This window comes from Heterodontus francisci, chromosome 22 (genome assembly GCF_036365525.1).
Source record: "Heterodontus francisci isolate sHetFra1 chromosome 22, sHetFra1.hap1, whole genome shotgun sequence".
NCBI lineage: Eukaryota > Metazoa > Chordata > Chondrichthyes > Heterodontiformes > Heterodontidae > Heterodontus > Heterodontus francisci.
This window is the reverse complement of record NC_090392.1, coordinates 53,022,998-53,039,745: the sequence shown is the minus strand read 5'-3', so window position 1 is coordinate 53,039,745 and position 16,748 is coordinate 53,022,998. Positions and strand designations below refer to the sequence as shown.

Sequence of the window (16,748 nt, the reverse complement as noted above, 5' to 3'; positions counted from 1 at the left end):
GTTTACTTTATCTCTTTCAGAAGTTGCTGTCAAATGCAGACTTGACAATGTTGGGAAGGGAGGAGAAGGACATGAGGCATTGAACACAAGGTAACTCGAATGTAATAAAATATTAGGTTCTACATTTGTTATTTTGATTCCCTCTATATCTTATTTGGTGCATATTTCAATAAGCAAGTGATTCCAAGACTTAGGTGTAGAACAGATGTGAAAGAAGACATCCCTGTTAGGTACCCCTGGTGAGGCTGGGACCTATAAATCTTTTTTGTTTCCCATGGCCAAGTCATCTGAGTTTTCCAATTAATAAATAGCTCCTTGAATCCCATGTCTTCTAATAAATATTGACCGCTTCCTCTACATTACAAACGTGACAAAGCTTCAAATGTATTTCATTAGCTGTGGAGCTCTTCAAGATGTCCTGAGATTGTAAAAGGTGCTGTAAAAATGCAAGTCTTTCTACAATGAAGAACAGTATCAACTGAGCTTGATACAGGAAACAGAAGAGTCAGTGACCAGTGTCACCAAGTGCCTCCTGCAGACACATTCAATCAGAATTTTAGGTACTAATTTTACCATTAGGTTTCTAGTTGTCGAGTTGATATGTTAGTAAGTTATTATCCCAGTATACGGGCCATGCTTTACCAGGCCTTTTGGTGTATTAATGAAATGGTCGCTCTATGCCACATTTCTGAGTATGTGCCAGCTTCATGTTCCAGAACGGCCTGCAATGGGGGCCATCAGTTTTTAAATATAAAAACATAAAATTTCATTTGTTGCCTCAGGCCAAATTGCTTTGCTTGATTAAAATCTTCTAGAGTTGGGGAAAGCTGGGCTTAGTCCTTTTGGTCTCATTAGGCAAAGTGAAAGGTCTGGGTAATGAGTTGGATTCAGTTTTGTATTTTTTTTAATTATATATATATATATTAATTTAGTCATATGGAACATTATTTGAACGTTTACTGGACATTGAAATAACCTGTTTAAAAAGACCACAGAACAGTGGTTGAATACATGGCTGCATATCTGCATTCTGAGAGACAGCTGCCCAGAGAGACAATGGAAGTACTCCCGGATTCAATTAGGGTTTTGTCAATAGTGATGAACAAGAGACATTGAGTGTCTTGGAATGTGTAAGAACCAGCATTCCACCCCACCCCCCACTGAGAGTGTCTGGTAAGCTTTGAGGAATCCACAAACCTCGCAGGTGAGGCTGTTTCAAACAAGGAGCTAGTCACATGACTAACCTACTGGCCAACCTGGAGTTGAATGACTTATGCTCACAGTAAAGTTTTGAAACAGACTGCTTTCTGAAGACCAAAGAAAAACAAGGTCTCTCTCTCTCTCATGCAAAGTTCCAGGGACCCACAGAAGTAACTTAAGCCTCAAGACAGAAGATCCTGCAGCCTTATGGTACCAGCTAAACAAGTTTGAAAGTATGCACTGGGCCCCAATGAGAACTGTAACACTTAACTTCAATCAAAGACTTTATATCCAACCCAAAACCAGTAACTGAATTCTATCTACTACTTCAAGCCTTCCCCCTTTAATTCTTTCTCCTCCTTTGTATCTATTTGTGTGTGTTTATCGCATATGCATGCTAGCATGGTCATGTCATGTATGTTTAATAGCTTTAACTGAGTTAGAGTTTTAAGGTTAATAAACTTACACCTTTCTTGTTTAAACCCAAGAAAACCTGTCTGGTTGATTCCTTTACAATTATGATTAGAGAGCAGTGAGCAAGGACTCACTGAGGGGAAGAGAAAATACTGTGTTTTAAAAGTTAAATCCTGTTACGGCCAAAACCAGGAAAAGGACGAAAGGGGAGCCCTGAACCCCTTCCTCACCTGGCCGTAACACTATATATTATAGACAAACACACACATGCATACTCAACTTTGCAATTAATTACATAGGTACAAAAGTCCTGGGTTGCATTTGTGATATATCCTGGATTTCTGGTTGAGAGTAGAGGATATAGATCTGAAACCATTTATGATCGTCACCCTGTTCATAGCACACACATTTGCAATGAGAAGAGAATCAAGTTCCCTTCTGGCTTGTGAGATGGCTTTGCTAGTGTATTGGGAGCAGAGGCTTTGTGCTGCTGTTCGGGGCGTGTATTCACTTTTCCAGTCTTTTTTGGGCGTCTGGAGTCTCTGTTTCTTTGACGATGTAAAAGGGTATTGTATCTCCTCAGAGCACTGCTCTGGCATGATTCTCAGAGTAGAACAGAATTTGCTTTGGGAGATTTATGATACTCCATGCTCTATCATGAGTTAGCAGAGGTATTACTCGGCCTCAGTGTCTCCGAGCTGTGTGAGGTGAGTGGGAGTGCACGGGAGGTGGGGTGGATGGGGCATCATCCAGAATTTCTACCCCCAACCTGTGCAGCAAAGTGCATTGTGTGATCAGGAACTCACCTGTGATGCCCCTCACATGAATGAGTGGCCTGACAACACTCACAGTCTAAGCTCATATGTTAAGAATGACTATTTAGGCAAAGTATCAGAAGACTGCAAGTGCCTGGAAATTCATTCCAATGTGAAACAGCTCTTCAGGAGGAGAAAGAGAAAATAAGTACTTAGCTATTAAAATACAGTTTACCCCTCTTAATTCAAAGTTTCTCAATTCAAATTATCTGATAATTATTTTGGTAGCACTAGTATTGCTAGGTTATTTCTGTTTAATTTAACTTGAATAATTTTTTTAAAAACTAAGAAAAATGACTAAATTATCAGGAATAGATTAATACAGTATTTTTTCTAAATCTCAGAGCAACGTTCAGTTACACAAACTTTTGACAAGTACTTCGTTATATCATTTTAGAGCAGAGTAAATATTGCAACTTTAAATTGCAGCAACATGGTACGATCCTTTCTGCTAGGTTTGTGATGTAAACGCTGGTCCTTGGAGGGTTCATAGAGGGGGCAGGCACTCCTTCTAATGTCACTTTAATGTACAGTAACATTATTTTCTGCTTCCTTTCTCTCGAGTAAAATGCTGCCCCCTGCCCTGGGGTCGTGAGAAAAACAGTGGGTAAGTTTCTCAACTGCAACACAGCTCACATCCGTACAAAAAGCAAACATACCAGTGTCAAGCAGAAATTTTCCATAATCTGTCACAAGTACGTACTGAAGACGTACACAAGCTCAGCGGTCCCTAAATCCAACCATCCCAGAAGCTGATACGCTGGCTGAGGAAAATGAGGATTTTCTACAAGAGCAGGCAAGCAGTACCCTCAGTTTACATCAGAGGAAAACCCCAGCACAAAAACATTTAAACAGTAAAACGATATCAAAGCAAGGTGATTAGGGACCCAAAAAAGAATCTTCCATGGAGGCAGAGAGTATAGTTGATGTACTAAATGAGTACTTTGCAACTGTCTTCACAAGAGAAAGGAATTCTACCAATGTAGCAGTAAAGGAGGTGGTGGTGTAGTGGTATTATCACTAGACCAGAAACCCAGGGTATTCCCCTGGGGACTTGGGTTTGAATTCCACCATGGCAGAAGGTGGAATTTGAATTCAATTATTAAAAAATCTGGAATTAAAAAACTAGTCTAATGATGGCCATAAAACCATTGTCACAAAAACCCATCTAGTTCACTAATCCCCTTTAGGGAAGAAAATCTTACCTGGTCTGGCCTACATGTGACTCCAGACCGACAGCAAAGTGGTTGACCCTTAAAATGGCCGAGCAAGCCACTCAGTTGTACTTAACTGCTAAAATGTTGATAAGGAATGAAACCAGACAGACCACCGGGCATCAACCTAGGCACTGGAAACGACAATGGCAAATCCAGCCTTGTTAACCCTACAAAGTCCTCCTTACTAACATCTGGGGGCTTGTGCCAAAGTTGGGAGAGCTATCGAACAGACTAGTCAAGCAACAGCCTGATATAGTCATACTCATGGAATCATAACTTACAGACAATGTCCCAGACACGACCATCACCATCCCTGGGTATGTCCTGTCCCACTGGCAGAACAGACCCAGCAGAGATGGCGGCACAGTGGCATACAGATGGGAGGTAATTGCCCTGGGAGTCCTCAACATCGACTCTGGACCCCATGAAATCTCATGGCATCCGGTCAAACATGGGCAAGGAAACCTCCTGCTGATTACCACCTACTGCCCCCCCTCCCCCACTCAGCTGATGAATCAGTACTCTTCCATGTTGAACACCACTTGGAGGAAGCACTGAGGGTGGCTAGGGCACAGAATGTACTCTGGGTGGGGGAATTCAATGTCCATCATCAAGAGTGGCTCGGAAGCACCACTACTGACCAAGCTGGCTGAGTCCTAAAGGACATAGCTGCTAGACTGGATCTGTGACAAGTGGTGTGGGAAAAACATACTTGACCTTATTCCCACTGCTGCAACCAGGTGAGAAGGTCTAGGGGTTCCCTCTCAGCCTTAGCCTTAGCCTGGATTAACCGTAAAAGGGTTTAATTTTTTAAAAAACACTGTTTTAGCTCCCCCTTCGTGAATCCTTGTTTACCGCTTTCCAATTTTAAGGCAAAGAAATCAATTCTTGGCATGACACTCACCTATCTGCCTGCTGCGGATGTATCTGTCCATGACAGTACTAGTAGGAGTGACCACACGCAGTCTTTGTGGAGACAAAGTCCCGTCTTCACATTGAGGATACCCTCCTTCGTGTTGTGTGGCACTACCACCGTGCTAAATGGGATAGATTTCAAACAGATCTAGCAATGCAAAACTGAGCATTCATGAGGCACTGTGGGCCATCAGCAGCAGCAGAATTGCACTCAACCACAATCTGTAACCTCATGGCCCAGCATATCCCCCTCTCTACCATTATCATCAAGCTGGGGGATCAACCCTGGTTCAAAGAAGAGTGCAGGAGGGCATGCCAGGAGCAGCACCAAGCTTACCTCAAAATGAGGTGTCAACCGAGTGAAGCTACAACCCAGGGCTACTTGCATACCAAACAGCGCAAGCAGCATGCAATAGATTCAGAGAGTCGTACAGCACAGAAACAGGCCCTTCGGCTGTGCCAGCCATCAAGCACCTACCTATTCTAAACCCACTTTCCAGCACTTGGCCCGTAGCCTTGTATGCTATGGCATTTCAAGTGCTCATCAAAATACTTCTTCAATGTTGTGAGGGTTCCTGCCTCTGCCACCTCTTCAGACAGTGCGTTCCAGATTCGAACCACCCTCTGGATGAAAAAATATTTCCTCAAATCCCCTCTAAACCTCCTTCCCCTTACCATAAATCTGTGCCCCATGGTTATTGACCCCTCCGCTAAGGGAAAAAGTTTATTCCTATCTAATCTATCAAGGCCCCTCATAATTTTGTATACCTCAAACTCTGCAGTCCTGCCACATCCATTCGTGAATGGTGGTGGTCAATTAAACAACAGGAGGAGGTGGCTCCACAAATATCCCTCTCCTAAATGATGGGGGAGCCCTGCACATCAGTGCAAAAGACAAGGCAGAAGCATTTGCAACAACCTTCAGCCAGAAGTGCCGAATGGATGATCCATCTCGGCCTCCTCCTGAAGTCCCCAGCATCACAGGTGCCAGTCTTCAGCCAACTGGATTCACTTGTGTGATATCAAGAAACGACTGAAGGCACTGGATACTGCAAAGACTATGGGCCCTGACAACATTCCGGCAATAGTACTGAAGACCTGTGCTCCAGAACTTGCCGTGCCCCTAGCCAAGCTGCTTCAGTACAGCTACAATGCTGGCATCTACCCAGCAATGTGGTACATTGCCCAGGTATGTCCTGTACACAAAAAGCAGGACAAATCCAATTCAGCTAACTACCACCCCAGTCTACTCTCGATCATCAGTAAAGTGATGGAAGGTGTAATTAACAGTGCTATCAAGCGGCACTTGCTTAGCAATAACCTGCTCAGTGAGGTTCAGTTTGGGTTCTGCCAGGGCAACTCAGCTCCTGATCTCATCACAACCTTGGTTCAAACATGGACAAAAGAGCTGAACTCAAGAGGTGAGGTGAGAGTGACTGCCCTTGACATCAAGGCAGCATTTGACTGAGCATCAAGGAGCCCGAGCAAAACTGAAGTCAATGGGAATCATGGGGAAAACTCTCCGCTGGTTGGAATTGTACATAATGCAAAGAAAGATGGTTGTGGTTATTGGAGGTCAATCATCTCAGCTCTTGGACATCACTGCAGAAGTTCCTCAGGGTAGTGTCCTAGGCCAAACCATCTTCAGCTGCTTCATCAATGACCTTCCTTCAATCATAAGGTCAGAAGTGGGGATGTTCGCTGATGATTGCACAATGTTCAGCACCATTCACGACTCCTCAAATGCTGAAGCAGTCCGTGTAGAAATGCAGCAGAACCTGGACAATATCCAGGCTTGGGCTGATAAGTGGCAAGTAACATTCACGTCACACAAGTGCCAGGCAATGACCATCTTGAACAAGTGTGAGTCCACCCACCTCCCCTTGACATTCAACAGCATTACGATCGCTGAATCCCCCAGTATCAACATCCTGGGGTTACCATTGACCAGAAACTGAATTGGAGTAGCCATATAAATACAATGGCTACAAGAGCAGGTCAAAGGCTAGGAATCCTGCGGCGAGTTACTCACCCCCTAACTCCCCAAAACCCCATCTACAAGGCACAAGTCAGGAGTGTGATGGAACACTCTCCACTTGCCTGGATGGGTGCACTCCAACAACACTCAAGAAGCTCGACACCATCCAGGATAAAGCAGCCCGCTTAATCGGCACCCCATCCACAAATATTCACTCCCTCCGCTACCATGGCAGCAGTGTGTACCATTTACAAGATGCACTGCAGCAACGCACCAAGACTACTCAGACAGCACCTTCCAAACCCGCAACCTCTATCACCTAGAAGGACAAGGGCAGCAGATGCATGGGAACACTACCTGCAAGTTCACCTCCAAGCCACACACCACCCTGACTTGGAACTAAATCACCACTCCTTCACTGTCGCTGGGTCAAAATCCTGGAACTTCCTTCCTAATAGCACTGTTGGTGTACCTACCCCACATGGATTTCAGCGGTTCAAGAAGGCAGCTCACTACCACCTTCTCCTGGGCAATTAGGGATGGGCAATAAATGCTGGCCTGGCCAGCAACACCCACATCCCATGAAACAAATTAAAAGAAGGTAATAGCAATATTAAATGGGATAAAAATAGGCAAAAAGGAAGTACTTAAAATGTAGTAAAGTCACCTGGTCCCAATAGGATTTATCCTAGGTTACTGAGGGAGGTAAGGATTGAAATTGCAGAGCCTCTGGTCACAATCTTCTAGTCCTTCTTAGATATGGGACTGGTCCCAGAGGACTGGAGAATTACAAATGTTACACCGTGTTAAAAAAGGGCAGAGGGATAAACCTGGCTTGTCAGCTCAATGATGATTTAAGGAAACTTTTTAGAGACTATAATCAGGGACAAAATTAATTACCATTTGGAAAAGTACGGGCTAATAAAATAACGTCAGCATGGATTTGTTAAAGATAGTGTTTTACTAACTTGATTTGAATTCCTTAATGAAGTAACAGAGAGGGTTGTTGAGGGTAGTGTGGTTGATGTGTTTGTGAACTTTCAAAAGGTATTTGACAAAGTAGTCATAGGTGGCACAGAAGGAGGCTATTCAGCCCATCGAGCCTTTGTCAGTAATAGTTTTAAATTTAAGCCCATGTAACTAAAGGGACAGCAGCAGTGTGAATACAAATTGGCTAAGGGACAGAAGCAGAGAATATTGGTGAACAGTTGTTTGTCAGACTGGAGGGAAGTATACACTGGTGTTCCCCAAGAGTTAGCATTGGGACCACTGATCTATTTGATATATATTAATGTCCTGGACTTGGACGTACAGGGCACAATTGCAAAGCTGCAGAAGACATAATTCTCGGAAATGTAGTAAACAGTGAGAAGGATAGTAACAGACTTCATGAGGATATAGACAGACTTGTGAAAACTGGCAGACACATGGAAGATGAAATTTAAAGCAGAGAAGTGTGAAGAATGAGGAGAGTAATATAAAATAAATGGTACAATTTTAAAGAGGGTGTCGGAACGGAGAGACCTAGGAATGCATGTACACAAGACTTTGAAGGTGGCAGGACAAGTTGAGAAGGCTGCTAAAAAAAAGCATGTGATCCTTGGCTTTATCAATAGAAGAAGAGAGAACAAAAGCAAGGAAGTTATGCTAAACCTTTATAAAACACTGGCTAGGCCTCAGCTGCAGTATTGTGCTCAATTCTGGGCACTACAATTGAGGAAAGATGTCAAGGCCTTCGGGAGGGTGCTGAAGAGATGTATTGGTATTAGGGATGAAATAATTCAGTTATTAGAAGAGACTGGAGAAGCTGGGGTTATTTTCCTTAGGACAGAGATGATTAAGAGGAGATTTGATTGAGGTCTTCAAAATCATACAGTAAGTTAGGAGAAACTGTTTCCAGTGGCAGAAGGATTGGTAAACGGAGGACACAGATTTAAGTTGACTGGCAAAAGAACCAGAGGCAACACAAGAAAACTTTTTGTTTTACAGAGCAAGTTGTTGGGATCTGGAATGCACTGCCTGAAAGGGTGGTCGAAGCATATACAACATTCAAAAGGGAATTGGATAAATACATGAAGAGAAAAAAAATTGCAGGGCGATGGGGAAAGAGCAGGGGCTGGGACTAGTTGGATAGCTCTACCAAGGAGCTGGCACAAGCACAACAGGGCAAATAGTGTCCTTCTCTGCTGTGTCATTCTATGTTCCTATAATAAGAAAGTGAGAAAAATAAAAAGATAGAAATAAAGATAGAAATTAATCAGGAAAGAACAAGAAAAAATATCCAACATTTATTTAGCACCTTTCATGACTACAGGATGTCAGAAAGCACTTCATAGCTAATGAAGTATTTTTGAAGTGTAGACCCTGTTGTAATGCAATGAAGTACAGCAGGGAATTTGAGTACAGCAAGGTCCTCAAACAGCAATTGACTGGATAGTCTGTTTTAATGGTGTTGATTGAGGGATAAACATTGGTCAGGATATTAAAGAACTCCCCTGCTTTAATTCGAATAGTGCCACGGTATTTTTACAATCACCTGAGAGAGCAGATGGGATCTCAGTGAATTGTCTCAACTGAAAGAGGGCATCTCAGCCAGTGCATCACTCTCTCAAGTGCTGTGCTGAAATGTCAGTCCAGATTATGTGACCACGTCTTTAGAGTGGGGCTTGAACCCCTGACCTACAGACTCAGATGAAAGTACAAAGAGAACAAAAGGTGACAGCTTGGAAGCTGATGGAGATCAGGCAGGGATGAGATAAGGCTGCAAATTCTGAGGTTTGCTTCGCTGATGAAAATTCAGTGAAAATCTCAGCAGTCAATACTTTCACATCATAAAGGTAATTGGAAGGGAAAAAATTGACTTGTATTTTGGAAAGCAGATTCTCTTAGTTTAGTTTAGTTTAGAGATACAGCACTGAAACAGGCCCTTCGGCCCACCGAGTCTGTGCCGACCATCAACCACCCATTTATACTAATCCTACACTAATTCCATATTCCTACCACATCCCCACCTGTCCCTATATATTTCCCTACCACCTACTTATACTAGGGGCAATTTAATTTTCTGAATGCATACTGCAGACTCTTGGATATCAGGAAGAGTTGGGCATGCTCCCAATAATTTTCGGTCTATTATAATTAATGGTTGAAAATCTTGAGGGTGCACTTAGAACTTTCCAATATGGGCTCCCAATGGGCATATCTCCATTCACATCTGGAAACAGGCCTCTAGAATCTGCTCTAGAGTGTATTCTACTCAGAAACCAGACTGTCATGTCCAAATCAGGATGGGTGATAACCTTAATCTCTTGGCTACAGAAATATTTAGGCAAATGCATCTTTTGAATAAAATTTTTTAACGTTGAAAAGAAAGAACAAGGTGATGGCTGGGACCACTGTGAGGAAATGCACTGGGCTTTGTGAGGCAGAAGCGCACAGAACAGAAAGGTCTCACGTCAAGCCCTCGGTTAGCACTGGGAGGGGTACTGCAATTGTCTTGGGAGTGGAGAGGAATGTCAGCAAGGATTCTTGGTCCTAATCACTGTCTTGGTGTGTGTATATTGGGCTGCACTATTCTTGCTGTTAGATCCCATTCCAAAATAGCAGTGCTCTCCAAAATATTATTGTCCATATTTACGGGTTGGGGAGAAGGCTACAAAGAAAAGGTGAACAATTGAATCAACAGCTAAAGGTATCAAACAGCAGCAGGACACTACTATTAATAGGACATATTCTTTTTTACATTTTTCATGGGATGTGGGCATCGCTGGCAAGGCCAGCATTTGTTGCCCATCTCTAATTGCCCTTGACAACTGAGTAGCTTGTTAGGCCATTTCAGAGGGCAGTTAAGAGTCAACCACATTGCTGTGGGTCTGGAGCCATGTAGGCCAGACCAGGTAAGGACAGCAGATTTCCTTCCCAAAAGGACATTAGTGCACCAGATGGACTTTTACGACAATCGATGATAGTTTTGTGGCACCATTGCTGAGACTAGCTTTCAATTCCATATTTTTATTAGTTAATGGAATTTAAATTCCATTAACTGCCATGGTGGGATTTGAACCAGTGTCCCCAGGGAATTAGCCTGGGCCTCTGGATTACTAGTTCAGTACCATTGCAGCTATACCATTGTCTCCCCTAAATATATTATATCATATCTTATCTTAATATATTATCTTAATATAACTGTAAATAGTGAACCTCAATATCATGAAGTTATACCTGAGGGATTACATCTTAAGTAAACGCTTGGTTATTCACCCCCAACTCAAAACAAAACAGAGCTTCAAAACTCAAGAATGTCATACATTCCAGTGATGTCATACATCTGATGGATCACTGCATAGAATAAATTTCCAAACAAATGAAAAATAATTGTCAAATTTCCTTTTCCTGTAAACAGTTCCCCTTTAAAAAGGTACAAGCAGATGATATATTACTCCAACTGCAAATAAAAATACTGCAAAGAAATCAAAGAGGCACCAACGTGACCATCTTCCACTTTTTTCAGCTGCCTTCCTAATAAAGTAAAACCCATTGGCTCTCACTAAACTGGATAATAGTCAGCATTTTATAGGATTCCTTTTTGTCAATGTCATTTCTGTGCAATGATGTTTACACTGAAGAATTACCATTTGGTCATTTTAGCCATTTTTGGGGGAAACTAGGGATTCTATGGCCAGTATATATGAATGATTTACACATCATTTCCCTTCTTTTCTAGAATACATATACATTTTTAAAATACTGAACAAATACTCAAGGAGTCATTCTGATCTTATAGTCTCCCAGTGCTAGGATAATCTTCCCACAGTGAGAGCCTGTTGTAGCCTGACACAAAGCACCATCCAACATTTCTCCTACTGTGTCAGCTGGTCAGATACTTCAGTTATATCTGGATAGCTAAGGTTAGAGGAATTGGTGAGAAATCTGTGTTCGAAACATTATGACAGTGGTGAAACATCATCTTAAAGCAACACGGCCCAATAAGTCATTTCATGTCTTGTAACGTTCTCCAGTCCAACAGCCCTCCAAGAAGTTTATATTCCTCCAATTCTGGCCCATTGTGAATTCTCCACTTTCTTCGACCCACCATTGCCTTCAGCAATCCAGGCTGTAAGCTGTAGAATTCCCTCCCCAAATCTCTCAGTGTCTTTCTTTTCCTTTAACACACTGCTTAAAACCTACCTCATTGACCAGGCATTTGGTCACATGTCCTAATGTCTCCTTCTTTGTTTTGGTGTCAATGATTAGATTCCTGTGAAGCGCCTTGGAACATTTTACTATGTTACTATATAAATGCAGGTTGTTGTTGTAAGGGAAGTATTGATGTTTCAATATTTCACTTGCATCAGTGCCATAGAATGCACAGAAAACTTTACTATAAGTTGCACAAACGCTAAAACTTTGCTGTTATCTCCTTCCTCTCACAAAGCAAGTGCTGCAAGATCCCTCCTAATGTAAATCATAAACACAACGAATGCGACAGAGGTGATCTCGTCACATCATGGAGTTGTGCTTCCACTCATTTCTGTTGCTGAGCAGCCGGTAGATACTGTGGTCGTGTCCCCATATCACAAGGCATGCCTTTCCTGACCGTTTTAAGTACTCTTAAAGGGTAGTCACTGTTGTAATGTGGGAAATGCAGCTGCCAATTTGTACACAGCAAGCTTCCACATTCAAAGTCATTGTATAAACACACCAGGGGAGAGCATCTATGGTCACCTGACTGAAACCCAGCCTGATAAGGTTTTTTCTTTAAAAAATAGTTCTCTGAAAGACAGAGTCAGAAAGCCAGCCAGCCAGCCAGGAAGCAGAACAAAGAAGATCCATTCCAGCCAAGAAGACGACCCTGCCTGAGCATCTTTAAACCCCAGAGGCAGAGTCTGCAAGGTGACCTTAAAAACTCTCCACCTGAGAAATTGTAACAGGATTCTCACCACCGACTGTGGGCGGCACAGTGGCACAATGGTTAGCACCGCAGCCTCACAGCTCCAGCAACCCGGGTTCAATTCCGGGTACTGCCTGTGTGGAGTTTGCAAGTTCTCCCTGTGTCTGCGTGGGTTTCCTCCGGGTGTTCCGGTTTCCTCCCACATGCCAAAGACTTGCAGGTTGATAGGTAAATTGGCCATTATAAATTGCCCCTAGTGCAAGTAGGTGGTAGGGAAATATAGGGACAGGTGGGGATGTGGTAGGAAAATGGAATTAGTGTAGGATTAGTATAAATGGGTGGTTGATGGTCGGCACAGACTCGGTGGGCCGAAGGGCCTGTTTCAGTGCTGTATCTCTAAACTAAACTTAACCAGAGGAGTCTGCAATAAATACTTCAGTGGACCAAGAAAAGGAACACCAGGCCTGCAATGCTGTTTAAAAAATTCCTCCTTGAAAACCAAGAAAGTTTCAAAGTGAACTTGTACAACAATCAGACCTAAATGCCTTCCATTATCCAATCTCTATCTCTTTTTGTGTATATGCATGAATGAGTGGGTGAGGTTGCGAATATTTTTTGGGTACTGTTTAATAAATAATTTATCTTTCTTTTAATCCTATGAGAAAACCTGCTGTTTGGCTCTTTATTTAACCTCTAAAACACACAGGGACTAAAACAATATATTTTTAAAACACTGTCTACAGTCAGTTGAGAAGTGAAAAGTGGAGGTTATCTACACCATCTTCCCCCTCTGTCTGTAACACTGTCCAGTTGGCTCCAAACAGAAAATTCAAAAGTTGCATTATTTGTACTTCTGGAGCTGAAATATTATTAAAGTCAGTGCATTGTTTTCTCCTTTAAAAGGGACCAGCTCCAATATTGTGGTCCATGAACCCCTCTACAGTCTCTTAACCAAGTTTCCTGAATATACAGATGGCCTTGTGGCACACAGCACTGCTATGGCTCAGCCTGGATGGCTGAAGGCAATGGTGAGTCACAAGGTTGTAGATTCCACTCCAGAGATTTCAGCACAAATCTACACTAACACACCAGTGCAATACTGAGGGTGTGTCAGCTGTGGTTCAGTTGGTAGCACTCTTGCTCCTGACTTAGAAAGTTGTGGGCTCAGGTCCTACTCTAAGCCTTGAGAACAAAATCAAGGCTGTCTCTCCAGTGCAGTACTGAGGGAGTGCTGCCTTTTGGATGTGATGCTAAACTGAGGCGCAAGTGGACATGAAATAGTTCCAGAGGATATTTTATGGAAGAGCAGGAGAGTTATCCCTGGTGTCTTGACCAATATTTATCTCTCAGCATTACAAAACAGATTATTTGGTCATTATCACTTTGCTGTTTGTGTGAGCTTGCTGTGAACAAATTGGCTGCTGCATTTCCTACATTCCAACAGTGACTGCACTTAATTGGCTATAAAGCATATTAGAATGCCCTGAGATGTGAAAGGCATCTTATGACAGCAAGTCTTTCCTTTTATACTGTTGGAGATGCTGTCTTTTGGTCTGCCTCTTAGATGTACATATAGTATCCCATGGCACTATTTGAAGAGCAGGGGGTTTTCTTTCTGGTGTCCTGGCCAATATTTATCCCTCAATCAAAGTCATTAAAACAGATTTTCTAGCCATTATCACGGTGATTTTTGTGGAAGCTTGTTGTGTACAAATTGGCTGCTGTGTTTCCTACATTACAACAGTGACTAAGCTCTCCATTGACTGTAAAGTGCTTCAGAACATCCTCAGGTCATGAAAGACACCATATAAATGCAAGTCTTTCTTCAGGAATCTCATATTTATACAAACCTCAAGGTAAATTAAGACCTACAGATTATCCCAAAGGAATTTACAAAATCTAATACAATATGGTGAAAATCCCTTAAGAGTTTAACCTAATTGACACAAAGGTTAAAAAGGTCCACTGCTAGTTCAATATTCAAGAGCTACTGTTATTCCCAGCAAACAGGAAGTCTCCTATACCTAGAATAATGCCAGCGTGTGGTATCATTTATGAAGTTCACTAATTGTTTTTTAATGGCAGAAATATCTCGGGCAGTACAGTCAGAAGCTGCGTGAATTTTGAAACCAAAGCATCGTATTGCAATATAAGATTAAAAGTCTGTAAGAGTCTGTAGGAGGCTACTCCTAACACAAGAGGGACGTTTAAAATATCTATGCCTCGATTTTTGAAATAATTTTATATAATACACTTACAGACGTTTGAAAAGAAGTGAAACTCTCAGTGTCGGAACCATCCCGGAGTATCTCGGTGCAAAAACAAAACCGTTCGGATGTTTAAAATATATTTTTGCAAAATTTCGTTCTCCATAATAAGTCTTTAATCGCCCATTTGCTATAGTATGAATAAATGAAATGAAAATTTCTCACAAAAAATAACCGAGGGCATTGGAGGGAGGTTTACGGCTCATTGAAACCAGCACTAAAATAAAAGCAAAATACTGCAGATGCTGGAAATCTGAAATAAAAACAAGAAATGCTGGAAATACTCAGCAGTTCTCAGTTCTGATGAAGTCAGGTCAATGACTTGAAACGTTAACTCTGCTTCTCTCTCCAGATGTTGCCAGAGCTGCTGAGTAATTCCAACATTTCTTGTTTCTATATCATTGAAACCAGCGTCAGGTTGTTGAAATCTCACTTTCAAAGACAAATCCTTGCGACTCTCACCGTGGTTGGTGGGTCGGGGTAAAAAAAAGTTGTTTGGAAGTTTGTGTCACATTTTGGTGTGGGGAGGGACAGCTCTGAAAATATCTCGCCTTCTCCAGTTTAAAAGGAGTTAGTCTATGATCAAAGGGTTAATTGTTTCACAGTGGACGAAGTCGGCCAGAAAGACAGAAATCATTGATCGCCCTCTCATTCCACCTGCATGATGGATTTTCCTAAAGATTTCCTATCACCACTTCAAACCTAAAATTACAGATTACTAGATTGAATTTTTTTTTGAGGGGGGGGGGATAAGCAAATACCTCAGGGATTCCACTAATTTATTTTAAAATATTTCTGAAAGTTATTTTGAGATAGAGTTTAACTGTAGCATGAGCAACAATACTGGGGTCTATGTCTTCTGTGCACTGTGTTGCAATTGTAATGCTCAGTTAACCTGTAAATTGAGATGCTGAAAGTATCACAGACACAAAAATGTTTGAACTAGCTTAGCACAAATGAAACAAGTTTCTATAAATAAAACGCCCACCTCTTGCCAAAAATGAAATTAAAAACTCTTACCGCTAAATACAGTCAGGGTTACCAATAATGAAGCCCAAAGTGTCAATTTCACTGCATTCATGGTGGTTTCCCCCTGCTTTAATATCCAAAGGTTTCCGTGCAAGAAACAAGCAGCTCCGGATTAGTTTCCCTAGAAAGTAATCTCTTGGACAAGAAGCTTGCACACAGCCGACTTGTATTAATTCAGGACATCGACCTGCTGATGCGATTGTTTAATCTACGCTGATCAGCCGAGGCTATGCACAACTCTCCGGAACATCAGCGCTGTCTTATCTGGCACTGCAGCACTTGCAGCGCTCTCCGATCCCAGGAGCCCCCTGCCAATCAAAGCCCCACCTGTCTGCCACCACACACCGCCCAGGAAAACACTTGCCAATCACCACCAGGACTTTGCCTGGAGCAGTTGATTGGTTGCGCGACAGGTTCACGGCCTGTCAATCAAATTGCACCTGCAGCGCGTCATTCTACAAATTTAAAAGGATTGAGGTAAATCTCCCCGCCCTCCCAACTGGTTAATTAGAAAAGGACGTGTATTTATACAGTGGCTCGCAAAGAAAGTGTTTCCCAAGCAATGTATCACTTTCCATGGCAGTAACAGTTCTTACACAAGATCTTAAAATGCTATGAAGCAAAGAAAAACTGTACAATTCTAACTTTTTTGTTCATGGGATGTGGGCGTCGCTGGCAAGGCCTTCATTTGTTGCCCATCCCTAATGGCCCTTGAACTGAGTGCCTTGCTAGGCCATTTCAGAGGGCAGTTAAGAGTCAACCGCATTGCTGTGGGTCTGGAGTCACATGTAGGCCAGATCAAGTAAGGACGGCAGATTTCCTTCCCTAAAGGGCATTCGTGAACCAGATGGGTTTTTACGATAATCGATTACCATCACTGAGACTAGCTTTCAATTCCAGATTTTTTTCTTATTAATTAATTGAATTTAAATTCCACCAGCAGCCGTGGTGGGATTTGAACCTGTGTCCTCCAGGGCATTAGCCTGAGCCTCTGGATTACTAGTCTAGTGATATTGCCACTAC

The 16,748-nt window shown here is 42.3% G+C and overlaps 1 protein-coding gene across 2 annotated transcripts in view; it reads right to left on the bottom strand.

The window, feature by feature from the left end:
* LOC137381372 (endothelial cell-selective adhesion molecule-like) overlaps positions 1 to 16,029 on the bottom strand; it is a 147,656-nt gene extending 131,627 nt beyond the window's left edge. For both annotated transcript variants that reach the window (XR_010977158.1, XM_068053856.1), the window contains exon 1: positions 15,717 to 16,029. Coding sequence is in view for 1 of the 2 variants with exons in the window: in XM_068053856.1 (XP_067909957.1) it covers positions 15,717 to 15,777 (61 nt within the window). In the remaining variant the exon portion in view is untranslated. The remainder of the gene's footprint in view (positions 1 to 15,716) is intronic.
* Positions 16,030 to 16,748: the final 719 nt, after the last annotated feature.